Raw genomic sequence first — 26,421 nt, 5'->3', positions numbered from 1 at the left:
TACGTCAGTACAGGTACACTCAATAATACCTCAGATTGTTGGTATATCAAGTTAACTAGACAATCAGATGCATTCACAATTTACTGAAAAGATGACTGGAGCGATATGCAACCCATCGGTTGAAACTGCAATGCTGGATTTGTTCCACTCAGGCCTGGCAGGAACAACGATCAGAAAAGCCAAAGCATGTTACTGTACCTATAGATGTTGTCTAAATAAGTTACAAGTTAACAAGCGACAGTTGGCTACACTGGAAATGACTGAAAAGTAACATGATTCACACAAGGAGGAAAACTCCAAATTGCACGACGCGTTAGTGAATGTGATCGATCAAAAATTTATCTCAAAAGAGACTGTCTGTAGTTGAGGAGAAACAAGGTCACCCTTATAGTGGGTCATGTGGTGGTCGATAAGGCTGAATGATGGTGTGCTTATGAACACATTCATCAGCTGACACATTACTCTGAAAAATGTAGGCAGGTATGCATAGTTTAGAGGCTGTGTTTGATGGGAAGGTTGCTGCCTGAACTTAAAGTGCAGGATCTCATAAGTTTAAGCTGCAGTTTGGAAGTGATCCAGCGACGAAGAATCTCCACAACTACACCATATCATCGACCGTTTCTGGCCTACCGAGGAATATCAGTGAAAACGATTCGATTCCGTCTTCAGTTTGACGCGTGGTTTACCCACCTTTAGTCAGCCAGGTCTATGGTCAGCCCACCACAAATAACTGCGGTGCCTACACCTCCAATACTCAGTCAGACAATCTGGATAGAAACCGACAAAACAAATGTCACTGAAATCAGTTAGACTCTGTATCGTTCAGTGTTTCCAGTCCGAGGACAGAGAGGGTAAGGCGGGCTTCTTGCTGAAAGGCGAAAAGCATCAATAGCACCCAAGCATTTCGCAACATCCTTCATTCCTTTCTGTCACATCATAATCTGCCCACTTATGCGCTTGTGTTATTCCGAATCACTCATGAAAAATAACGCTCATCTCGGTAGTTGGTAAGTCAGAGTAAGTAACACGTGATCTAGCCAACTAAGCTTGCAATGTTGAATGTATTCTTTAAGTAAAGTACCATCAGCTTCACCAAACACCCGTTTCCTGATCACCTCATTGCGAATTCACTGGTTCTAGACCTCTGATACATCGGTTGTCAAACAGCTGTTCTCGGGTCCCGTTTTCACGCACCCTCGTAAGATGGTGTGAAATGAGCGACGCAAAGATTGTGGTTACAAACAGGGTCAATCGCGTTGCCGAACCCACTGCAAGCACGCTTTTTGAAGATGGGCATCGGTTTTGAATCACCCCAGTTTGTTCGGACGGGCTCTTTCGCCCAGCTAGAGGAAAAGTAAGTTAGACGAGCACCGACCGAGAATTCCACCTCCAGTTATAAACGGAGCGGGTGAGAGTTCATCAGGACCATCAACTCGGCGACACTTGAAGGACAAAAGGTATGCGCTTATTTCCGAAGTCGTCGAGAGCTCCAAGTTCACTGTTCAGGCCGCGAATAGGCTGATCTGCCGCAGGTGACCAGTTGAACTCTTATTCAAGGTGTTCAACCTAACGATTCACGCGTTCGTTTTCTTGAAGATAGGCGAGCCGTTTTTACCAAAATGCCTCGCTCACCAGAGACCTCTTTGTGCCTGTTTTGTGTAGCAGCTAGTGGGGTTTACGCAGGGTTCCTCAGAGTTCCTCGCTTGCTCCATTTTCTCAGCTACCTGAAACCACCAAGCTCCTCGATCCGCGCAGTTGCTTTTTTCCGCCTGACAACTCGTTGTGTTGTATTGTACAATTACAGCAAGATGTTCGACGTCTTGGATACTGTCAATTAGCCGTTTCTTCGTGCGTTCGTTTGCACTACAGAGACACGTGATAGGGCCAAGAAGTGTTCTATCTAGTATGAACTACCAATTTCGGACACTATTGCTTTATACAGTGAATCTGGTAATGTTTGGATTGATCATTCTAACTAATTATCGATCAGTACAGAGAAGACGTTTGTTTGGAGTGGAATGAGATGCTAAAACAGACCAACTGCTCATGAGCATTCGTGCTACCTAAATACGAATAAGGCACTCTTACAAACGAATTAGGTGTGATTGTATAATTAATCAGATCCGGACTTAATCAGACAATCGAATGAGACGATCAGACAATTAAGTCAAATCGGAATACCTTATCCGAATAGTCATGTGAGTCCCCACAGAGGACTTGGGCTGCAGTAAAGGTGCGGCTAGACCTCAAACAGACCAGCCATTCGATGGATCTAAACCCTAACGGGTGAATGTCTTGGAATCAAACAACAGGCCCGTTGGTTGACTACTACAGACTGTTATACTTTGGACCACGCCTGACGTCAAGCGAACACGTGCTCTGAAGAGAGGCGGTCTGAAGCTGGAACACGTGCTCGAGCCCCTATGTTCACCTGATGAGTCCCGAAAAGGACAAAAGCTATTGTGTGGCTAGGCTTCTTGAGATGCAACAACAATCATGGTAGAGGTTTAACATTCTCTCTGACAATAGACATTAAATCAAGTTTATCTAATCACGTTACCAACGCCAGAAAGAGTTCAGAATAATGCAGTTTATTAAAGGAGATCCGTGGTTCGAGTCTAGTCTGGTATCCCTATCTAGGCCGGAAAAGTCTGTTCGTATTTCAACCCCCAAAGGTTTCATTTAAAGCTCAGAATCGGACGGATGCCAAAACCAAATGACAACAAGACTAAAAAAAGTAGTCAAGGTCCTACCAGAGTCAAGTCCTGAAGCACCGTATTCAAGTTTTGATTAGGCTATTGAGAGGTCAGAGGTGGGAAGGTGAGGACAGTCCGATTACTTGGAAGAAAGTTTTTGACTACGACAATCAAAGAAATTCAGTGTGAGCAATAAGCTGTCGGTTTGGATCGTGGCAGTTCGCAGCAGCCGATAGTGCAGGAAGGAGGAAACAAAAGAAACAAAAGAATATGAAGACAATAGCGGGTCTAGGAAATAAACACATTTGCACACCAAGTCGGTTTTAACGGGAGAGTCAATCGAATCCCAGATGGATCTCTCGTTTATTACATTCAAATGCGAATTGGTGTGCAAGCGAGTGTCTTTGGTGAATTTCTTACAAATTAGATACAAATAGAACAAAGTCGACCGAAACTCTGGGAGTGTACCTACTTGATGAAACCGACCGTGGGCCATCGAAGAGTTCCTTCAACAAGCTGGCGGGTAGAACATAAGGTTGACGGAAACTCGGGGACTGCGCATACCTGATGAGCCCCAAGAAGGGCGAAACCGGTCGTGGGCTGTCGAAGAGTTTTCAGCAACCTTGTGAGTAGTTTCCTTTATGAAAACTGGCGGGCTATTAAGAACAAGAGAATAGATAAGACAACGCCATGAGTACCTTCAACCATCGATGTGGTAGGTCTCTCCTAGCCCCAAACTTGCAGACAACATGCATCAGGTTAGCTAAGACTCAGGTTACGTTTAGCATGTCCAGGTCAGATGTTGCTCATCTTGTTTTAGCAAACGCGACCCAACAGGTGTATGGGTTGAAGGCAAGCAGAACGGACTTTAGGGAATGTAGCATTTGCTCCGTCATCAGTGATGCCATCCCGCGTCATGCAACTGCCCAAACGGGTGAACCAGTCCACCTTCTCCAGTGGTTCTCATACCACGATCACATTTGGTAGTGTACTCACCCTAGCTTGCAACTGGATAGGCCTGACAAAAACCAATTTTGTTGACGGACTCCACAGACTTTCATGGGACAGTCACGTCCAACTGTGAAGCTGGTGGTGCTTTGATCGTTAGGTTTGGCACCTCAGGCCAGCTAGATTGCTCTTCAAAGCGTTCCGTCCACTGACGAGATAGCTAGTCTTAGGATGGGCCATTGGGTCGGCTCCTTCGTAATGAGTTCGTCGACCAACGGTTTTCTTGGTCCTGTGTTTTGACTCATTTGGACCACAGTGCGACTATTTGCTGTCGCCGCCACCTTTTCCAGTCCTTGGGCTTTACTTAGCCATTTACCTATCCGGATACGATTCAAGCGTTGCTTCAGTGATGTTGCTGAATCGTGTTGTGAGCCCGGGGGTATCGTCCTTTTTGCCTTGATTAAGGACATGGATAGCTTTGACATTAAACTTGGATTGGCCATGGCTTTGTTTGGGTCGCACACAGTCGAACGCCGGATTAATAACGCTTTGGATTTCGACCGATTCGATCCGCGTTCACCAGTTTTCTAGGCAGGTGATAATAATAGATTTGTTTGACAACCAGTGAACAATATACTCGTGAATGGTTTTCACCTTGCATCAAACGGGCACGAACGAAGACACGATCTGACTTCGTATAGCTGTTCCGAAAGAAGCGACGGCCTTAAGCACAATATTGGTGGATAACCGGTTTGCTCAATCTCTTGTGGTTGGGAGGGCACCAGATAACGCGATGCTTGCTTTTGTGATACATAGGCTGTGATCAATCGCAGAAATTGCCGAAAGTGGAAGTAAGTTGAGGATTAGCTATTCGAAACTGACACTAAACTAGTTGTTAGGTGTGTGTCGATGTACTTTGCAAGCCTACAAGACACAGCGTTAACGACATTCACATGGAAGTGGTGTCTGGGTCCGCACGCGCGCATCTGTTCGGCTATCCATTGATTGTAAATCTAAGTTCAACTAAGCACACCATTTAAATCAAACTGTGATCCAAATGATTAAGTGGGTGATTGGCCATTTAGGGTGCAGTAGATGCACGATAAAACACGAGCACATTCATAATGATCGAATCTCCAGTGACTGCGTGTGTGCGATTGAAAGTGGTTGACAGGTAAATGACTGCGAGGAGGCTTGAACATCATCTCTCTCTCCCTCTCAAGTTCCGAAACCCAGCTTCTGGCCAAAACGTTTGCCATCAGACTAGGGGATGGACGGTAATCTAACATAATGCTGTATTTCCGACTAGTGGCTCGGATGTCCCGACACTATAAAAACGAATCAGGGCCAGGATAGTTGTGTACAATGAACTGCAACTTGTAACCAATGGTCTGACGGTCACATGAAGATATTTTGAAACTATTAGGTCATATCTGAATGATGCATACACCCGAGCGTAATGACGAGGTTCCGTTTCTTCGAGACATGCATCATCGAGCACTACATACAGTTGACCAAAAATTAACGAGATTGTAATCGAAAAGAAGACTGCAATCGTACTGGGTTGGAAGAACGAAGACCGAACCAGTGTAGCAGGGGAAATGTCTATCCGTACTATCGACAAGAAGAAGAGATCACGGCTGCTCTGAAACGGTACTGTGGTCATTGAAGAGAACGAGGATGAAAAAGACGGTTATGAAACAACTCAATCAAGCTATCGTAACTTCTGCATGGCTACTACGCCTTCCGAGACGGCTAATGATTTCGGTCAGGAACCCTCATGAAACCCCCAAACGCGAACATCGCAAATAAATAACGCTCGCCAAGATCGTATTGTTGGCTCAAGGAGTCTACCTGTATAGGCATGTAAACTGTTACTTCACATAATCCGGGTGAAAGTATTTGTGCAAGCTTCTTTTGCAGTTTTGCCATCGCTGATCCCTGCAGTCCAAAAATCGCAAATGGCGGGCTGCCAGCCAGAAATCAGTCGCAGGAGGCATTGGATCGGAAATAGCATACCAGATCAGAAATGTAAAAAGTGCATGCCCAAACGTTTGATAAATTTAGAGGCGGTGCAACATTCGTATTCCTCCTCGAAAGAGTGCACTGCACTTCCGTCAGGACAGTCATGCTACAGGGTGTGTCTACTACTTCAATCACTGCTGCCTGGGGAGCAACGAGGACACACTGAAGTGCGATTTCGGGTCTTACGTGCCGTCATGGGGGGGGACAGAACTCGAGTATTTGGTTCGTCTTCGACACCACTAGTTACGCCGCATCTCAAGAATGCATACGAAAGAGAATCACCCAAAGCCCCATTCACATGGGGTAACGTTCTTGTGTGATGAGGGCCAAGCAAGAGAAGGGAACAAAACAATGCAAATTGTGAGCAACTTGCCTGATCAAGTGTCTTCCGCAAATTGTCCATAATCTGAGCGCGACGACGCGACTGTACCATCGATCCCTTGAACGCAAATCGGGGGCACGCATAAACGTCAATTGTACACCGAAAGTCTGGGGACACGTTCTCACTAGACCAGAGGAAGAGACGTTGAAAAGCGTTGGAGAAAGAGACTGACACGAAGAAACAGCCGTACTGGACCAAAGAAGCATGGTTCATCACTAACACATCAAACTTACAACATCAGCTTGTCTTCAAACTCCACGTCGGTCACGCCTGGTGTGATATCGAACACTAGACGCGTGTCTTTTATGGCGTTCCCGATTTGCACCAGACAAAATACGCTGTAACCATCGCATGGGTCGTTGGAATCCGCTTTGTCCGCGATATCACCAGCCCCGGTTAACAACCCGCCAGGGAGAATTGAGGTTGGGGGGAAAAGGCGGTTCATCAAGAAGGTCATGTTGCTCCCGAGTGGAGCATCTCGCCAAAGCAACGGAATCCGTATATCTAGATGTACAGTCAAAACAGATTATATACATCAGAATCACATTAAGTGGAATAGATGTTGACACCCAAATCAGTGACACAGAGTCGTAAATATTGAGGACGAAAACATATACCTGTCTAGGAAATTTTAAACGATGGATTCCGACCAGTGTACCCCTAGCCGCCCCCCCCCCATCCTAAATCACTTCGCCACACCTCCAGTGCGTATTGGGATCCATAGTGCTCAGTTCCAATTACCGAGCAGCCACAAATCGGAGTACCAGACTTTTGTTGTTCCATACACTGGGTGTTCCAAGATCAAGAGTGTATGTCCAACCGTCGAACGAGTCGAGTCGAGTGACGTAACCAAAGACAGCTCCTTATCACGTCGCATGTGTGAACAGTCGCGCCGTCACTTTGCAAGATCCCATCCTCCTATCTGCGCATGCCAGCTCGCACAAATAAGTGTTACGTCGTCAGAATGGCCATATTACGGTCATGGAGACCATTAGTATCGCTAATTTCAATCAATCCGTAGATTAAGGCACCCTGAATCTGTACTGTACAAATGTCACGTGATCAAGGTCCGAAAAATATAGGTTATCATAAGTTGGACAGTTTTTAGTACACTTAACCCCTACATAACCACTTAAACAGCCTTCCTGCGACTTTCAGTTAACAAAGTCACGGAGTGACAGACGTGATCTCAGGATCTTGTCGTCAAATCATTACATAGCCGATGGTTAAGAAGGTCAAAGGAAAGAAATGTCTAAAAGTGGTACTTAAATAAAAAGGCAGAAAAATCTCACCAGTTGGTTGCAATTAGCATTAAAGTTCCACTTTATTAGATGATGTTAATGGCCCACCCGGCCACCAAACGACTGGGTCGAACGATACTTGTTGAGGCAGAAGCAGAGTACGTAAGAACCCTTTTCTAAAACTTAGTAATGGATCTCGTAATGATATTGCGGCTGCTTCGACTGTACTCAACCCATGCTGATAGATCGATGTTTGCGACTGGGCAATATCAGGATCCCAAGGTCACCACCAGGCTATAGGAATTAAGTAAGCGAGGTGTTGCGTCAGAATTTTTCCCTTGATAAAAACTGTGAATTGAATAATTTTGCTCCGAAATTTCAGCGACCAGGGTCCACCATCATCAAGAAGACGACAAAAGTTATCCTTAATCATCGAAGTGTCGCGATGATCTTTTGGCCTGATGAAACCCTAGGTTCACCCCAGGGTTCATGACTAAAAACTGATGTCACACAGATTACACAGGCTAAATGAAGGAGGTTGAACATATAAAATGGTTTCCTGCTTCGTGCCATTCGTGGGGAGCGTCTAGCGCATACTATACTGACAAACCGAGTTCGAATGAAAGAGAATGCCATTTAAGCATTACACACAGCTGACGTTCGGAAATCGCGGTCTCAGGAAACAGGGCTAGAAACCCACACTCCGAAAGGGTGTGGATAGAGTTCGGCGAATCCGGCCCTCGTTGGCACCGAGCCGTGCGAATCGGTTAGGCTTTGTGCTCTGCAACCACGTTGATTGTTCTATGCCAAGTAAACATGGACTCCAATGGGGGAAAGCGGGAACGAACGTTTAAACTAAGGCATCATACTCGAAGGAAATCGTCAAAACCGAGGGCGTGCCCCAGGGTTAGCTCCCTAGTTTCTTACGCCAATCCCATCGTCAGGGAATCGAGGGGTTGCACTTGAGAGTTCAGTGTCAAACAGTCATTGATTATACCTAAACAGTGAACTTCAGTAGGAAATAGAAGGAAAACACTGGACTGAGAGCGTTACTGTACTGACTGTTGACGGCTGAGAGCTCATAAGGAACGTGTGAAACATCGTAATACTCCGATACTGACCTAACTACTGAAACGTGAAACTAAGCACAGACATCCTATCCACAAGGACACACTCCCTCCGCTGAGCTGGCTCCATCTATCCTAACAAACTAGTTATTGTTTCCTCCAGACTGTTTTGAGCTGCCTGAATCTGGCCGATTCCGCACCCAAGTAGTTACTTGAAACCACAAGTAGAAGACCAAACGATGGTGATCAATAACACAAGTTGTGCAGACTGAAAAGGAACTTCACTTCGTCACAGCGCAACATGACAAAATCAAACACATCATGGACAGCACGTCAGTGCTCAACAATGATGGTTCACCGCCATACTCAAACGCATCTTCACAAAGAATCAAGAGGAGAACCTATCTGAGACTCGTAAGCAGGCATTCGCATAGAAGGACTGCCAAAAGCCAAAGACAGTTGCTTCTGATAATGATGAAAGTACATTGACAAAAAAGTTGCTTCATATTCGGTTTTCACACAGACATGATAATAGCTTACAACTAAATTCAGATCACCACAAAAGCAACGCAAGTAGATATCATAAAGGATGTTTAAAAATCAGCGGAGTCAATTTCGGAAAAGTGAACAAACGAACGATTTTCTTATTAAAAACGGGCCACTGAAGGCCAGCTCACCAGTTATCTTACGTATAATGGAGGATGTTTTTTGACCTGCACCTATTTTACCCGTTCGGGGGCGCGGAAAAAGCAGTTGAGGATAATCCCGAGGTTACCAGAAAATACAGAACCTAAGGCAAGACCAGTGGCCTACAGGCTGATGAGAATATCGGTCAACACCGATGAGAATTCGAGCAATCGCTGTCTAACCAATCATCAGAGCATTTCACTGCAGCTAGGTAAAGACTGTACGCTCAAAAAAAACGCCTATTTATTTTAGTCAGTACTGCAGTTAAAAATAATCAGTGACTTCGCACAAACAGGGATCGACCGACTTTGAACTCCACGGAGCCAACCGGAGAGTGGACTTATCGCAGGTGAACACATTTGAGCATCCGATGAGTTGTGCGAACAGCAATTATCGGTGCTGTTGGCACTCTAATTTTTTTTTAAAAACATAGTTTTACACTCGTATCTGAACAAGTACATAACTTCACTAATGTGAAAACACAGTTGGGAGACGAAAACAGGTAGCTGGATGTGTAGCGGCGGATACTACTGATGACGCATGCGAGTAGCATGTGGTTTTCTCGTAAATCGGCTTCGCGTCTACTGAAAAGTGAGATTTTTTACGGATTTTGTGGAATTGCTTTGTAACATTCGTTTACATTTGAGCGATAGTCAATGAGTATTCAGGAAAGTCAAGGAAGACGCTTCGAGAAGAGGACGGATAATCAGTTTTTATAAACAAGATGCATACGAGAGTTTTGCTTCCCTGTGTAATAGTCTATGACTGTTCAGCTGTTGTTTCCCAATAAATGCCTCTGCAGCAAAGGCCTTCTTCCTTTCTCAGCACAAACCATCTACAATTCGGCGTAGGTTACCCGGGGCTTAATATTGACCATTCAATCAGAAACCGTGCAGATGGGCCCCCCATTTTGTAGCGATCACACAAGTTTCGTTTTCTTGCCATTGATAATGACGACGCAACGGGGAAAACGTGCATCAACCAGTTCCGGTGCCCCGTAGTGCTTGAAGTGGAATTTCCCTCAAACGAATCGTCTTTTTTTTCCGTCCACTTCTGGAAATAAAACAACGACTGTCCGCAGAGCTGTGTTACGGATGCAAACAAAACCAGAATTGTGCTTACCAGAAAGGAGGAGTCTAGCCAGTCCAGGCTGGGCGGTACTGGCAGGAATCGGTTTAGACTTGCCCGCATCCGTGGGAGGTGACCAGTCACCAAGAGAACTAGCCCGGTAGGCAGCATCCACCTTTTCCCGTTGCACTTGGCGCAGACAAGCCATAAGCTGGGTGTTGCTAACGAACAGTGTTTTGGCAGCATCCAGGCGATGTCGTGGGTTCTGGGCCATGGACAAAATGCGCGAAGCCCCATCGCTCAACTTCATATATCGTTCTAAGTCTTGTTGTAACTGTTCATTCTGAAAACAAATAGAAAGCAGAGAAAACACAATGAGAAGTCCAAGGCAATCGAAAAGTCTAAAGTGGTGTAACAAGATTGAATATGAAGATCGACTGTGCTTTTGCTTGGAAGCACAGTGATTGTTTCTCGGAGATTCTCGATTGGTCGTTCTTTACCAGTAAACATCGTTGACAGTACCCCGCGTGAGACTGCCCAATGAGAATTCGACGCAAGAATACTAATTATGGTGGACAGTTTCCTCACTCAGATTGTGCGGATTAGAGACGCAAAACTAAACCCGAGGTTCACTGAAGGGGATAAACGTGGTGGGCACTTTAAGCAGCATTGTCGAAGGTCATACTTGGTAGCGACTACTGAGCGACGAGTATTTGAGTGTATGGCCTGGTTCCATCGCCAAAGTCAAGGCTACACATTTCATCAGATGACCTACCCTGGACCTCCGTGGCTGACTTCACGATAGAGCTAACCCAGTTCTATCCAAATAATGACGTCTAAGTATTGTCAAATCACGTGTCTCGTCTTTTGCCTATGAAACCCAATAAGAAAGCAATCGATTCATATCAGCCAAACTAATGTCTGTGGAGACACAAACCGTCGCATGTTGAGTAAATATTTAGAGAGTTTCCTATTTAAAACAATACACAGTGAGTAAAGGGTTTCTTTTCATCATCTCTTTACCAGACTAACGTATAAATCTTTGGCAGTAATAGCAGTGTTCAATAATGGCACCACACTAAAATGTAGCGGTCTCGATCAGAAAGTTGGCTAAAGATCAAACAAGGCATGAGGATCACGAGATCTCATCACCTGAATAGCTGACTATATAGACACTGTTATCTGTACAAATCACTGGTGAGACACAAGGTTCCTGTTGGTGAATTCATACATTGATGACCCCATGGTCTCAAGATCCTTGTTCTGATGTATTGACCGTACTCGGCAGATGAGTGTAAAAGCCATTTCAGCATTCACACAGTGTCCAGTGCCTAACCGATGGGATAAAACCATATTGCTCAACGCACATGTCTATCCTCCTGAAAACTAGTTAGACCCCCACTCTTCTTCATTTCCGTTTCGTTTTTCATTCACAAAAGCCAAAGCGCCCCAAGCTTAGCAGGCTGAAAGACGCGGGTTCGAGGCTCCCTAAACCTGATTGCTTGAGCACATCGTCGAAAGTTTACATCTGCTCGAAAGCTGAAACGTAATATACTACTGATATAAGTTAAAATGATGCACTATGAAACTAATTAATAAAAAAAATCATTCAGCTGTAGCACCCTTTCGGTACCTAGCTTCTATGCCACACGAAGGAAGCACGAGGGCTGGGATACTGCCAGGTTGCCCAAGCCCAGACAGGGGAAGTCGAGAGGCACAGGTCGGGTTCGAACCGCGGACCTTCCGGTCAGTAAATTCCTGCTCTAACCACTTGACCCATCTCGCCCCCATGGAACCACTGATTCACACACTGATTCATGTTTGTACCGGCATATGTTCATTGATCCACTACAGCTGCAATGCAATTTGTGTAGCATATACATCTATTTGCTCGTGACAAACAACAGCTACAGAGCAGGAACCACTGATCCACACACTGATTCATGTGTGTACCGGCATATGTTCATTGATCCACTACAGCTGCAATGCAATTTGTGTAGCATATACATCTATTTGCTCGTGGCAAACAACAGCTACAGAGCACCGACTCAGAACTGGCATTGAAAAAAGGTTTTCAAGAGGGAAATGAAAGTTTCCAGTCCCACAACTAGCGACAGAGGGAAACAGGTTATGGCTGAGAGAGATATGTTATTGTCTGATTTCCGTGTGACTCTTGGTTTCAACCGTTGATGAACGATCTCACTTTTTATCGATACTTGTGGAGGATATCCAGCGAGCGATTGTGAGATCAAGAACCTGAAACATAACCAACGGACGGGGCACCCGATCCACCTGGGCTCGTCTGGTTGATCGCAGTACTGACAAGGGTTCATCAGTTTAGCTTATCGGGATCAGACGACCTATCACCTAGATAATTTGCTTCATTCCAGAGAATATGATTATATATGAATATATAGGTACATATGAGCAAATATTGAGGGGTGTCAAGTTCAGTGGACAGTGACGTGGGCTGCGGTCGAACAACAGAGTGACGAGGCATTGCACACAGAGGCGCAGCACACAACGAAGATCACAGTCAAACGAACAGCAAGTTATGCTGGGAACGGTTTGCGTTATCACTCGTGGATTCTATGGAGGTCCAGATCAAAATACTACGCATGAATACATTCCTATCCGGAACGGAACGACTGGAATACGATGAGAACCACAGTGTGTCCAGTTTGTCGGCAATGGGTTGTGTAAATGGCCAGCAGGATAAGACAATCCAGCGACCAAGTGGTATTAGGAAATGCTCAAGTGAACTTCCCCTGACATAAGACTTGTGGCTCAATAGCGGTTTCCTGTTCTCTTTTAAGAGAAAGGCTCGTCTCCTGGCAAACCATACTTCTCAATATGTTCTTACGGATACATAGGTTCTGTGGTAAGAAAACCTGGGACGTTATGAGAGGAAACAACGGCTTAGATGGGACACACTCTGAGCCAACTCATTCGGTCTCAGAAGATAAATGTTTTGAAAAACAAGATCCCGGCAAAACAAAAAAACCACGGCGGCTGAATGACGTTAAATGTGCCAACATCTTGCGGACGGCTATTATGGAATGATCCCCCAGCCCCATGTGTGGAGGTCACAAACTGTAGTTGTCTGCAGGTAACGAATGTCCACGTGATTTGCGCAAATCACGACTGTCCGGCTTTTGTTAATAGGTGCTGACCAGGGACCTCCACGCAACTAGTTTGATATGGCACTTTTAGCGATTAAAAATCGTACGTAGTACATCGGATACGATAGTATGGAGGTGAAGTTGGGATTGGAAGTGCCGTATAAGAAGCTCAAGAGACAATAGGCGCCAAGGCTAGAAATAGGAACTTCAACACCCGTACCGGACAGGTTTTCCGTTTTGCTCACCAAGATGCTACCCCGAAAAATGTCTTGGGCATTTTGAAAGTTCGACAGTCGCAGAAAGCAGGTGATGAGGACATTTAGTTCTCCTGGTGAAGCCACCCGGAGGAGGCACGAGGGTTGGGATATTGCCAGGTCGCCCAAGTCTAGACAGGAGTAGAGGGGCAGAGGTCGAGTTCGAACCACGGATCTTCCGGTCAGTAAATCTACGCTCTGACCACTTGAACCATCTTGCCATCCCTTGTGGCCAACAAGTCGATATTGTTTGAGAATCCACGGGTACAAAAGCTATCCAACCCAGCCAATTGACGCGTTTATCTCGTATTTGAGCCACCCGTGATAATTTGTGATCAAACAAGAACTACGAAAAGATACACGCATTCGGATTACCCCATGAAGTAGAACTACACTGCCAAATTAGCAAGATATTTCATCCTCAGCAGTTGGGTGCACAAAAAACACTATCACTCAGCCACTTAATTGAACAGGTAAAATGATGGATAATCGACCGAATTTGTCCAAAAAAACCGTCACAAATGCAGTGATACATTTGGACGATTAGGAAGGCAACGGAAAATTAAGGGCACATAGCCGGAATGGGGAGCCCAAGACCGAATATCTATGCCACGGTTTTCTGCCCGGTGATCTAGAAATGATCCGTGAGAACGAACTCACAGATGTACCCGAGCGCAGTCAAAGACCGATAACGTTGAAACCCACAGTAGTTGACAAGCTTAGGGATGATCAAAAAGTAGGGACCTTGCCAGTTTCGCTATCAGGGAAAATGGATACTCGAAACAGGAAATTTGGCCCGAGGTTATGATCGAGTCGATTCCATACAACTCGGTCACTGTGCCAACATCCATGTCCACGGCTATGTCAAAAACATGCAAACCCATACTAGGGATAGGCCATAAAACAGCTTAGGGCTTCTACGATTATTTTTCATCAGGACAGCATGTGTAAAACAAGTATAGCAAACAATTTACTTACGTGGACGGATGATGCCCAAGGTGGTAAGCTCGTAACAAAAGTAGTACTACGTGACGATCTGACAAATTTGGACTTAGTCCGACGACGCACATTTGAGCGACTCATAGTCTACCCATTACTTTCGGTTCCACTACCTATGAATTATGCAGGTGCCGATAAGCGCAACACCACACTCGGAAACACAAATTGTGTGCTTCGGGTGTGAGTTGTTGTCGACGCAGATTGGTGAATACTTCCATCGATCGACACGTGAGGTGTGCGGTAGATTTGGTTGGCGTATTCGTTTAGATCGACTGTGTAAAAACAAGTGGGTAGTGGAAAGAAGTGAATAATCCAGATTGGTGTGGATTGAGTTGACGATTTGGCGAATCTGGTGCTGCTATCTTTGGCAGAGGAAAGGCAGGGAAAACATCAACATGTGATATGTTCTAAGGTGGGCGCTCAAGCCTCAGCGTCGGAGTTGACAGTAGCTGACAGTCGGGAATCTGTGGGCACTGCTTGACAGCTTCATGTAGACGGCGAAAATACTGGTGTTGAACAGGCTATTCCTGATACAACGCACTGTGTACAGGATCCAAGTGAAGAAGTCGCATGGATTCGGGAACCTTTCAAGTGCCGTTTCCTTGTGATGCAGATGTTTGACCACTAAGAAACTCACGGACCACAAAAAGTAGCCAGCTTTAGTGCCCGCTAGCCCAATAGATTTCTGAGGCGAACAATCACAGAAGCGAGATCTCCAAAGCCGTTCACAATGTCAAAACTCCTGAATGCAGTATAACCCAGCTCAACTCATTCACGAAATTGATTGCTTAAAGTGTCCAAAGCCCCGAGGCATCTGGTCCGGTCGAAGCTAGAATTCAACTCGTCACATCATCAGACAACAGACAGAACTAAGCATACCTACAGATCGATGAGCCTGATGGTCCAGAAAGTCGAATGGAGGATGTGAAGCTGTGATGAAGAGTCTGCAGAAAGCCAGGGGACAATACAAGTCCCGGAAATCGGGAGTTTTTTCCATGAGAAACAGCTATATCAGCTGGTTCGAGTAGCCTCTCGGGAGAATGCTACCATCAGCAGAACAATCGACCAAGAAACCGGCCCTGCGATTCAATCTAAAAAGTTGTCATCTGAGGTGATAGGTTGAGCACTTTGAAGAACAAAGCAGATGGCCACTTGTAAAGCACGCTTTGAAGACAACGGATGTAGTCGAAATGGTTGTTTGCGAGATAAAGTAAAATCCGCAAACCAACCAATCGATTCATCAGTTATAAACCATGTACCATAAGCATTTTGTTTCCAGCTGCTACAGTTTCGATAACCGGAAAACGGGAGGGTGTGGGACATACAGCCAAGCCTTAGAGGCGATGACATGTTTGGTTAGTTCGGGAACTGGGTAGATACGGATTGCAGGCGATAGCTTTGACGAATGTGCACCAATGAATGCGCAATAGGGCCATTTTTGCCAATGTCACTAACCACTGGTGACTTCAGTCCTAGGGTCTCCAACCAGGGAGGCAACAGTTGCCGACCCGACTAAGTTCCATACTTTGTTGCCAGGTCACACACTGTCCCCCGTCTCGCTCGCTTCTAATCTGCACAGGGCTGGGTAAAAAGACCTCTGTGAGGCAGACGGTCTTCTGGCATGCGGAACACATGTCCTAACCAGTGTAATCTATGAAGTGTGAGCAATTCATTTATCGCGGGATAATTCCTTCTTCCGGCGACCCTCAACACTGATGATTTGATGTTCCCCTCAGACCTGACCAATACTTCAGAGACACCGGTCATCAAACACTGACATCTTCCGTATTTCCTCGTTTCCGATCCATAAAGAGGGCATCTTAAATGTGGTGGATACGAGACTGATAGTACAGTGGTTTTCACATGACGATCTTGCTCCCTCTTTGAGGACTGGGATGACGGTCGAGGAGCTCCATTTGACTGGTATTCTGGTTTCGTTCCAAATCTTCTGTAGTATGGTTGTCAGATCGCTCACCAAGACCTGGACACCTTCTTTGAAGAGTAAGGGGTGCAGAACATCCGGGCCGAGTGCCTTGTCGCGCCTCAGGATTGATATATCACGCTGGACTTCGGTTGCTGATGGTCGGTTTGTGTCAATGTTCCATTCAGGTACGCTGAGCTCTTCCAACAATCGTGTTGAAGGAGACCACGTCAGCTGTTCTTGGAAGTGCTCAGCCCACCGCTCAAGACGACGAGTGAGAGAGTGGATTACTGTTCCGTCTTTCTCACGTATTGTTTGACTGACACCTGCCTGCCTTATACCGGTTGATCGAACCAGTTGAAACAGGGCGCGGCTGTTGCCCGCAGCGAAAGCCCGGGCCTTCGAAATTCACCAGCGTTCTCTGTCATTCTTCAAGCTCCTGATTATCCGGTTTTTGAGGGATCCCCGTGCGCCATCACAGTCGCTAGTTGCTGGTATGGTCTTTCTGGCAGCAATAAGACCTGTTGATATCGACGATATCCAGTGTTCATTTAGCCGAGCCAGATGGCCTGGGCAAACAGTTCTGAAAGCTGACAGCATTGCTTCGTTAACTCGTCTCCATTCAATTCCAAAGCAATCTTCGTCATCCGTATGACTGTGTGTTTCAAGTAGCTTTCTAGCTAGATGAGCTCGATACTCTTCAGCCACCAACTTGTCGAAGTTGGTGAACGGAGCTGCTTCCTTTGGCACATGCAACAATGGTGGAAAGCAGTGCTAACCGGTCCCGCACAATGGCATGACCAGACTCAAGTTGTGCACCTTAGAAGGAAAGGCAATCCTTAACTGAGGCTCTCTATCGGTAACTGATAGCCATATGGTCCAACTGGGTCCACGGCTTTCTTGTGATAGGTAGCCTCCAAGTAAGCGTTTGTGTTCTTACTGGGTCTTACTGGTTAGCAACAGATGATGATCTCCACACAACTGAAGAAGCCACTCCCTATTATCCGTACACTCGGGACCAACTCCAATGTCCAACTTCTTCCGGACTTAGTCGTCCGACTTGGATATTCATATCACCTGCAGGAGTAGTGTGTTCGCCCTTCTTGCCGACCGAAGCAGTCGTGGCAAATCTCGATAAAACTCGTCCTTCTCAGTGTCAGAACTGCAATCTGCTGGGACGCATGCTGACACGACAAACAAACACGATTTACGTCATTGATATGCAGTAATCTTAATTGAGCCAGACAACCGCATAGCGCAAAGACGACCGTTTACTGGGATTCAGTCCATTAAGGCGCTTCCAGGCATAGGGATGAGTCTAACTCCCACACGGTAGATACCAAGAGCCTTGCGTCAGAATCACCAGATACCCGAAGAGTGAAATGCGGGACATCTGATCTCGTCCTAAGCGGTTTCAGAAGCACGATCGAAGTGGACTCTTGTATGCGTGTTTCGGAGAAAAAACATACATCAATAGAGAGGGAAAACAGGATTTCAGCCCAAATTGACGCAGAGTAAGGACATTGAAGGCTGCACCGTGGATCGAACCTTTTGAGGTTAGTGAGTGATTATTTTTGTTTATTTTTCTGGGTGATGGTTTGGACACGGAGTAGTGGGTATGGGGTTGACAGATGGGTCGATTGCACTGCACTGTACGATAGGTGGGGAGGGAGTGTGGGAGAAGGCCAGTGAGCGAAGAGCTGCAGGGGCAAATTACACTTCCCGGCTGCCCAGGCCGAAGAAGGGGGTTTAGTTCAGGTACCTATCTTGAGCCTTTGACTCAAAAGGCAGTGAGAGGATGCAGCGTTTTGTTCGGGGACCCTGTCCGGAGTCAACGATTCAATAGTTTGACGCACCTAGATACAGACGGCCGAACTGACTCGAGGACGCACGAAGTAAGGCATCATCGTCTCATTCATAGCGCAGCTGCGCCGTTTGAGCAGCACCAGACTCGTCGGTTTTAAACGCACTTCGATCGTATTGAATAATGCGCCGGAAGTAGCGGTCAACCGTTGGGCGATCGATGTGCGGTTTTGAGGGCCGACCCTCTCTAACCCGTCCTTCCTCGAATCGTTCAGCTGTAGCACTCTCTCGGTGCCTAGCTACCATGCCACACGGAGGCACGAGGGCTGGGATACTGCCAGGTCGCCCAAGCTTAGTCAGGAAAAGTCGAGAGGCAAAGTTCGGGTTCGAACCACGGACCTTCCGGTCAGTAAATTCGCGCTCTAACCAATGGGTCCATCTCGCTCCCGTCCTTCCTCGGGGGAAGGCAGCATCACCACTTCCATAAATATGGACATGCTAGTAGCCTGGTGGAAACGCCCTACTGCCTTCACACTCCTATCGCAGAGGACAGTACGATTTCACCTCCACATCACCTCGTAATAGGACTACTCGCAGTAAGGGAACTCGCTGTTCTTCGTCGGGCTGCCCCCCTTTGGCGACCCTGGTGTGATCGAACCTTTAGGAACTGAGTTCCAGCCAGTGTAGCCCGCAGGATCATTGCAGCACAGTAGTTCAACCACCACGGCAAGGTGACAGCTTTAGGTCGGGTGAGCTAAAGAGACGCTGTCATCATCATCACCAAAGATAGCAACATCAATATTGACACTGATGCTCCACTGCCGTACAACCATTAGAACACCCGTCTAGGTAGATGGTGTTTCGGCATGCGTAGCCATCGTAGTCGGTGATGCTGGATGTTTTCCCAGATTGAAATACCTGCAGCACAACCAAATACCCGTTCTCTAATCATTTCGTTGCTAACAAGCTGACGCCATCCACGCTTCTTAGGCATCGGTGGCCGAAAACTTGAAGATACCTCACATCATCTGTCCGCAGAGGCCAGGTCTCGCACCCAAACAACAACACAGCAATTACTGTAGCTCGGTACACACGACCCTTAAGATCTAGTGAGATGCCTTTTTGACGCCACAAGTGACGCAAACTAGCAAACGTGATTTGAGCCTTGGAGATTCTTGCACTGATTTCATCAGACACACTTCCGTCAGAGCTAATACAACTACCGAGGTATGTAAAGTTTTCCACAATCGCCAGTGATTCTCCTTGAATTGTAAGGGATATGTTCGCAGACGGCACGTTCTGAAGCATGACTTTGCACTTTGAAGGTGCGAGGCGCATGTCAAAGGATGGAATGATGGCGACCAGTCGATTCAACAGGGCTTGTGCTTCGCTTTGGTTTTCAAAGATGAGGGCGATGTCATCTGCGTGCTCAAAATCGACAAAGCTCTCACCAGCAACAATTTGAACATCAGGGTTTGAAAGACCGTCCAGTGTTCGCCTCATTATTTCATCAATGACGAAATTGAACATCCTTGTCTGACACCATTTTTTGTAGGGAAACCTTTGGAGAGCTCACCATACACTCTCACCCGCCCANCCCGCCCAGAAGTACAGAGATCAGATTATGTTTACAAACTTCTAGGGCGTTGCTCTAAAAACCTGATGGAGTGTGAAGATATGGACAACGCAGCCTTTACCCGGTCAAATTTCCGCTTGATGCACAACAGTCAAGGCTTCGCGTGCCACCGTAAGGCGACGAAGAATCAGTGACACCACAAGCCTTGTCACAACAGGCGTCAAACTGTGCGTCAAACGCTGTGCCGGTGATGAACTTAAGTATTCCAGAGAAAAAGCGAACAGATGCATGTGCCCACAAAATGCCGTGATCGGAGTCAAGTGGCGTACTCCAAAATGAGCTACAATCTTGTATCGAACCTATCCATTGCCATATGGTCCAACTAAGTCCACGGCTTATTTCCCATTTGTGGCCCCAAGTCACGAGGTATGAGCGCTTGTGGTGAAACCTTGTGCCGGATGGAAACAAATGGTGATCGGCACATAAGTGAACAGGTCCTTCCCAATTATATGTGCGGCGACCATCAGTCCTGAACCGGCCACCAAGATGGACTTCCTCAGGACTTCGTCAGCCAACCTGAGCATTCATATTACCTACCAGAACCACAACCTTGGTACTTCCCGTGATCGGAGCAACCGTGACAGATCACGATAGAAGCTGTCCTTCTCGGCCTCAAAGCTGCTGTCCGTCGGTATGCTGACACACATCAAGATACACTCATATCAATTGGATCAGGTAACCTAACAGTACAAAGGCGACTGTTTACAGGAATCCTCCCCTAGACTCCGACTAAAAAGTCCGAACGGTGAAGCATTGGTTGTTGGGGTTTTCAAGAGGGACTCTTCCCTTAGCCAGTGCCTAAATAGCTTGACCCGTTTGGCATCAATGGGCTGACCTGTCCAGAGGACGCAGGGAGTAAAGCATTATCGTCTCACTCCTAATGAGGCTGTGCACAGGAAATGCCTTTTGACCAGCAGCAGAGTCTGGTTTTAAGAGTACTTGGACCACATCCAGTAATGCGCCAGAGGTCACGGACAACCGTTTGGCGATCGGAGTGTGTTGCTTTGGGGGCCGGCATTTTCTAGTCCGTCCTTTCCCCAAGGAAAGCAACATCGCTGCTTCTATTACTATGAGCATTCCAGTCACCTGGAGGAAACAACTTACTGCCTTCACACTCCTGTCACGGAGGACAGTATGACTCTACCGCCATACCGCCTTGTAATAGGACTTATTTAGTACGAGGACTCACTATTCTTCCTTGGGCTACTCCCCGTTAACATTCCTGACATGACTGAACCTTAAGGAACTGAGCTCCAGCCAGTATAGCCTACAAGATCATTCCAGCACAGAACCCCGACCACCATGACCAGGCGACAGCCTTGAATCGGGGGACCTGGGCCTCTACCCACCGACCAACGTCGTACCGGAAACTCCGAGGATGTCAAAGTGAGCTCCCTCAGTACTGCTCAATAGGTTATAGAGGTACAAACAGCCACACCGCCATAAGATCCAGTCTCTGTGTAACGGATTATTGCATTGACCGCTTGACTATCAACCTCTCTACTGTATCGGCTAACCAGAAACATGCAACATAAGTAACTAAGCTATCGCTGCTACGCGTTGCCGCCCTTTTACTAATCTTGCTATCCTGGATAAAAAATAAAATGGGAGGGCTGTGTATACACTAAGGCTTGGGTCTTAACACATCGTAGGGAAACAAGCTTGTCAAATGAGGTCAATTACACAGACAGTTGGGATCATCCCACCATTGGTACATCAAACTCGGCTATTGCTGTAGAACCCCCATTAGGTGATTCTATTATGTCTCGTGGGGCTCAAAAGTTGGTGATGATCATCCATGTTTTGTCACTGTAGAGAAGACAGCGATCCATGCTATTTGACCCCGTCCAACAGAAGTCAGCTACTAGCAGAGCGAAACAAGTTGTGCAGCGAAGTACAGTGAAGTGCGTCGTCTCCGTACGGTAGTAATTCGCCCCCTGAATAATTCCTTTCCTCATTAAGCACGGGAAGGCACTTCCGATACCGGCAAAGGCATCCGATCGAAGCAAGTTTCGGGCCAATTTGAGAAGTCGGGTCTGGATACACTCATTCCAATGGTTTGGCTAGAGACGATGTCTTCCTTCGGGATGGCAAGACTTAGGTATTAGCAATGTTGTGGAATGTAGGTAGCTCGGGTGTGTTGTTTGGTTGTTGGTCTGTTCGCCGAGCTTGGCGGTTGGATTGCAAACGTTTCATCACCAATCGAGGTGACATCGTCAGTACAACCCTGAACTGACTGGCTACCTCAAATTTCTGAGGCTAGCCGGGGGACTGAAAATCTAACGGAACAGATTACTGTTACAACCGGGCTTTCTGATCACCCCTGCATTGACTTAGGTGTTTTTGGCCAGTCGACGACATGCGGTGGCATGACACCAGTTTGTCTTCTAAGAACGGAGTTTATAGTGTAGAAATTTGCTCCAGCTATCATGCGGTCAACAGGTCAGCTATAGCGATTAGGTATGTCCGATTATGAGCGTCTCCAAAGCATCATTAGCACCTAATAGGAATATAGTATTGTTAACATTGAGCTAGGCTGGATGGCTTTCGGAGGAAATAAATCACATGGGGTAAATAAGCAAATGGCCTTCAAAATACTAGGCTGGTGTGATCCTGTTTTTCAAATGCCACAGGGCCCTGTACCTATTCACTGTAATTTGACTTAAAACAGTTCTCTGGCAGCCCACCTGTTGGACGACTGCAACTGGCCTGAGCACTTTACCTGCTCTGTTGAGATGCAGGGACACACACCAACGCAAGTTAAGGAAACCCTGGACGTGTTGAATACTAGATTCGGAGCCGTCAATATGAAGGTTTGTAGTTCTAATCCCAAACTGGCTTCCCGATCACCTCTAACTGGGCTTAAACAGCTTGGGAGAATTTCGGTCTGCATGCTTCCTTCGGGTTGCGTGGAAGTTATGCACCGACATGATGCGAAGAGTATTGCATAGTAAGCAAGATCATCCAGCACGCGTTGGAGTTTTTCTGCGCCTGTGTCAAACGGAACGATGTCGTAGTTGTATTCTAAGTTGGCGACCCACGTTTACTCTACACTACGGTATCCTCCCAAGGCCCGTCTACTTTGCACAGTTTTTTTCCATCACGTCTTAGACTGCCACTGATTCTCTTACTCGTACTGTGTATTGCTACCACTCCTCACGAGTATATCTCTTACAATTATCGGCACGTTTCTGAGCACTCATTCCATTTTTGTCTAAGTACACACGAAGTTCGCTTGACCTAATACACAAAACTGTAGAGTCGCATGTGTTGAACACTGATGTCATGCTGTCGATGATGAGTCACGTGTGCGCGTTCCGTTGCCTCGATTTGTTTGAATTTAGATAGGAAACCCGTCATTATTTAATCGTCTTTTGGTATTTGGTTCCTGAAACTCCGAGGCTCCAGCTAACAACTGAACTGCCATTTGTAGTGGTAAAGGTGGACTGGCCACCACAAATTAGCTTCCAGACCGAAGACATCGTTACCATAGCAGCAGAAATGCAGTGGCATAGCTTCGTCACTCTTCTTCTGTTCGCATCGTCATCGGAAGCCACTAGTTTGTGCGATGTCTCGCCAGTTGTACTCTGCTAACTTCCACTGCGCAGTCTTCAACTCTCTACACCTCTTTGCTCATCCACAGGTGCGCGCACCAGTACGTCTGGTAACTGAAAGCTTTATAAAGCTGAAAACGAACACCGATGTTCGGTGCTTGGCACAGACCCTTATTTAAAGACAGCGCAGCAAAGTCCAGCATCACATGAAGAGTCCATCTGGTAATTTCCTTAGCCCTGGATACCAACATGTGTAGGCTGATCTAGTGTGACCTTTACCGCCATCCAAGTGTCATCAATACATCATGACATACGTCGACGTTTCGAGCGGTAAAAAAATCGCTCAGCTGTAACACCCTTCCGGTGCCTAGCTGCCATTCTACCCGAAGGAAGCACGACAGCCGGGATAGTGCCAGGCTACCCATACCTAGACAGGGGAAGTCGAGAGGCAGAGGTCGGACTCGAACCACGGATCCTCCTGTCAGTAAATTCGCGCTCTAACCAATTAAGCCATCTAAAGAGATAGTCACAGACAGTCCCACTACCAGACTGCGCCTTGGAAACTGTCGTTAGTACTTTCTTTGAGTGATGGGTTGCTGTGTAGATGACCCATCACCGCCAATACGGACTGGGAATAATATTTTTGAGAGGCGTTTTCGATTCTCAAGGGCACGAAATAAGTCTGCACGACTGCAAACCACCCGGCTTACAGTTCAGTAGTGAAGCGGTTCCACTGGCAACTTAAGACCGTATTATAAAACATCGTTAAGCTGTAGCACCCTTCCGGTGCTTAGCTACCACGCCACCCGAATGAAGCACGAAGGCTGGGATACTGCCAGGTTGACCAAGCCTACACAGAAGAAGTCGAGATGCAGAGGATGGGTTTGAACTACAGTAAATTCGCGCTATAACCACTGAGCCATCCCGCCCCTGTATTGCGCGCTCACGAAAACCACTCGTGGGAAGAAGTCCTTCTCCTAGTTGCCCCCAGCATCCGTAACACGGTTAAGCCTATGCTACATTCCCGGTGAATTACGTTTCGGCTTTACTCTCCGCCTTCCAAGCAAGCTTTTCGCGGTATAGCTACGGACGGAATTCGATTACGGCCAATGTGTGGGGCACTAGCGAGATCATGTGCACATTCAATCCAGTTGCCTTGCAGCCGCAGTGTCAACCGTCCTACGTCCCTCCGCAGCGTGCAAGTATGCCTTCTTGATGGATAATCACATCCGCTGCCCTCTCCAAACCTCATACGAAGGCCCACATCGAATTTTGTGCCGCAGAAACAGGGTTTACGTCATCGACCAGGACGGTGAGGCTCAAACCGTTTTGCTAGACAAATTGATACCAGGTCTCAAGGACGATGGCTCTGAGGTTCTTTTACTCCTGTGGCCTCTAAACGGTCACTCCCCGGGACGCTGCAGTTCACTTTCTAGAGACGCCTCCGATCTCGCCCGCACCCATGCCTGAGCCCACAGAAACAGTCACAGTCGTAAGGTTCGTCGACCTGTATGGTTTTGAGTCATTTAGTGCATTCTGCATCCCATTTTGTTGGTTTTGTCGATTGAGACATTATAAATAACTCCATCATCAAGCTCTGCTTTCTATTTCTTCATTTCCAGAGCTTGCTGGACAAACAGGTAATTTGAGTAAGCAAAAAGAGTTCTACTGGCGTGTTTGTCGACAGACTACTCCTCATAAACAAGAATATGCCAGACCTTTCACACTCGCGTTATTTGAGCACTTTCTGGTATATCCTGGCTCCATGCAAGAGAACAGTCTTCAACACATCCACGTGACTTCGCACTCTCGCAGATTATACAGACAGTTGATCAACCTTTTGTCCAGGCAAAATACGGAGCAGAGGCAACTGTACTTCGAGACACCATTGTAGCCTGTCGGCTTGATTTTTCGGTCGAACTGCACACTGTTAAGGCGCATCAGGCTTTTTATCGTCCAGAGACATTTCGATACCACGCACACCCTCTGAACGAACTGACATTACTTTCGTTGGGACCCTACGGGCAAGTGCTGCGCTTGTTGGTGCCGCCCAGTTTTTGATACTCGCTGACGAAATCGGACATTTCATACTTTCCACGAACTAAATACTCCTGGATTCGGTCTAGTTTCCCCATTTCGGATTTCATATTATTTTCCCACCGGAAGTACCTCCCCGCTGCTGTCAGCTAACAAATTTCTGGTTTCGCACGTTCCCTCTTCCCAGCTATTTCGAAGAAAGTTGCCTGTCAGTACCATTCTAGGAAGGGCAGTGTAGTTAGCCTTGATTTCCGCGACTTGAACTGCCACAGATCTTTTATTCATACTGTGTTGTTATATTATCGGCTCATTCATTCAGTTGTTTGTGTGCGATTGGGCAGGGAAAACTGCAAAGTAACGCGCGTACGTTTCGTCGTGTCAATTTGCCGGCCCCTAGGTACAAAATGGCCGACCGCGTTCAATTACCTTTTGATATTCTGTTCCTACTACTCTGGGGCTCTAATCACCTAGTAAATTAACATCTTGCAGTGGTGTGCTAAACTGAAGGCTAATAGAAGCGAAATGGTGTGCGAGCGAATTACGAAAACCGCAACCAATACAGTGATTGGCGTATGAAGCTATCATATCCCTGAATGGGAACACAGCAACGGGTTACGTCGACGACATGTATGTCCTGTTATAAGACATGTGGCTTTCCTATCCAGCACCGACGGAAAACCGCATTCGTGACCAGTAAGCGTATTTGGATGGATAGTGTCCTAGAAACTGAGCGCAGTCGAGATCGTGCAGTGTATATAAAGCAGATTACTGCACAGCAGCGAACTTTCCCTCTACGTATTAACCGCCAACCTCTCTCTTTTATTGTCGGGGTGATCAGCACTCCATTTGTCCCTCATTATTCCGATGATATATCCGGGTATATTCGGGTGTTTGAAGACTCAGAATCCGAATGAAAGAACTACCATGGTAGGTTGATTTCAGGCGTTTCCAGTCAGTCAGGCGAAAGAGGTGAATTCCTTG

General features: G+C 46.7%; 3 protein-coding genes across 3 annotated transcripts in view; 2 read left to right on the top strand and 1 right to left on the bottom strand.

The window, feature by feature from the left end:
• T265_00636 (hypothetical protein) overlaps window positions 1-4,235 on the top strand; it is a gene marked incomplete at both ends in the record, with an annotated part of 11,675 nt that extends 7,440 nt beyond the window's left edge. The window contains one exon of the mRNA XM_009164464.1: window positions 3,995-4,235. Coding sequence (XP_009162728.1) covers window positions 3,995-4,235 — 241 coding nt within the window. The remainder of the gene's footprint in view (window positions 1-3,994) is intronic.
• The window catches only part of T265_12591 (hypothetical protein), a gene marked incomplete at both ends in the record, with an annotated part of 39,240 nt that extends 22,431 nt beyond the window's left edge, over window positions 1-16,809 (bottom strand). Inside the window, 4 exons of the mRNA XM_009164512.1 lie at window positions 5,939-6,175; window positions 6,285-6,555; window positions 10,169-10,457; window positions 16,465-16,809. Coding sequence (XP_009162776.1) covers window positions 5,939-6,175; window positions 6,285-6,555; window positions 10,169-10,457; window positions 16,465-16,809 — 1,142 coding nt within the window. The remainder of the gene's footprint in view (window positions 1-5,938; window positions 6,176-6,284; window positions 6,556-10,168; window positions 10,458-16,464) is intronic.
• Window positions 6,690-7,046, top strand: T265_00635 (hypothetical protein; the record flags this gene model as incomplete). The annotated part of the gene is made up of 1 exon (XM_009164463.1): window positions 6,690-7,046. The coding sequence occupies one exon, from the start codon at window positions 6,690-6,692 to the stop codon at window positions 7,044-7,046; it is 357 nt and encodes a 118-aa protein (XP_009162727.1).
• Window positions 16,810-26,421: the final 9,612 nt, after the last annotated feature.

This window comes from Opisthorchis viverrini (assembly GCF_000715545.1).
Source record: "Opisthorchis viverrini unplaced genomic scaffold opera_v5_6, whole genome shotgun sequence".
Lineage (NCBI taxonomy): Eukaryota > Metazoa > Platyhelminthes > Trematoda > Opisthorchiida > Opisthorchiidae > Opisthorchis > Opisthorchis viverrini.
This window is presented reverse-complemented; position numbering and strand designations above follow the sequence as displayed.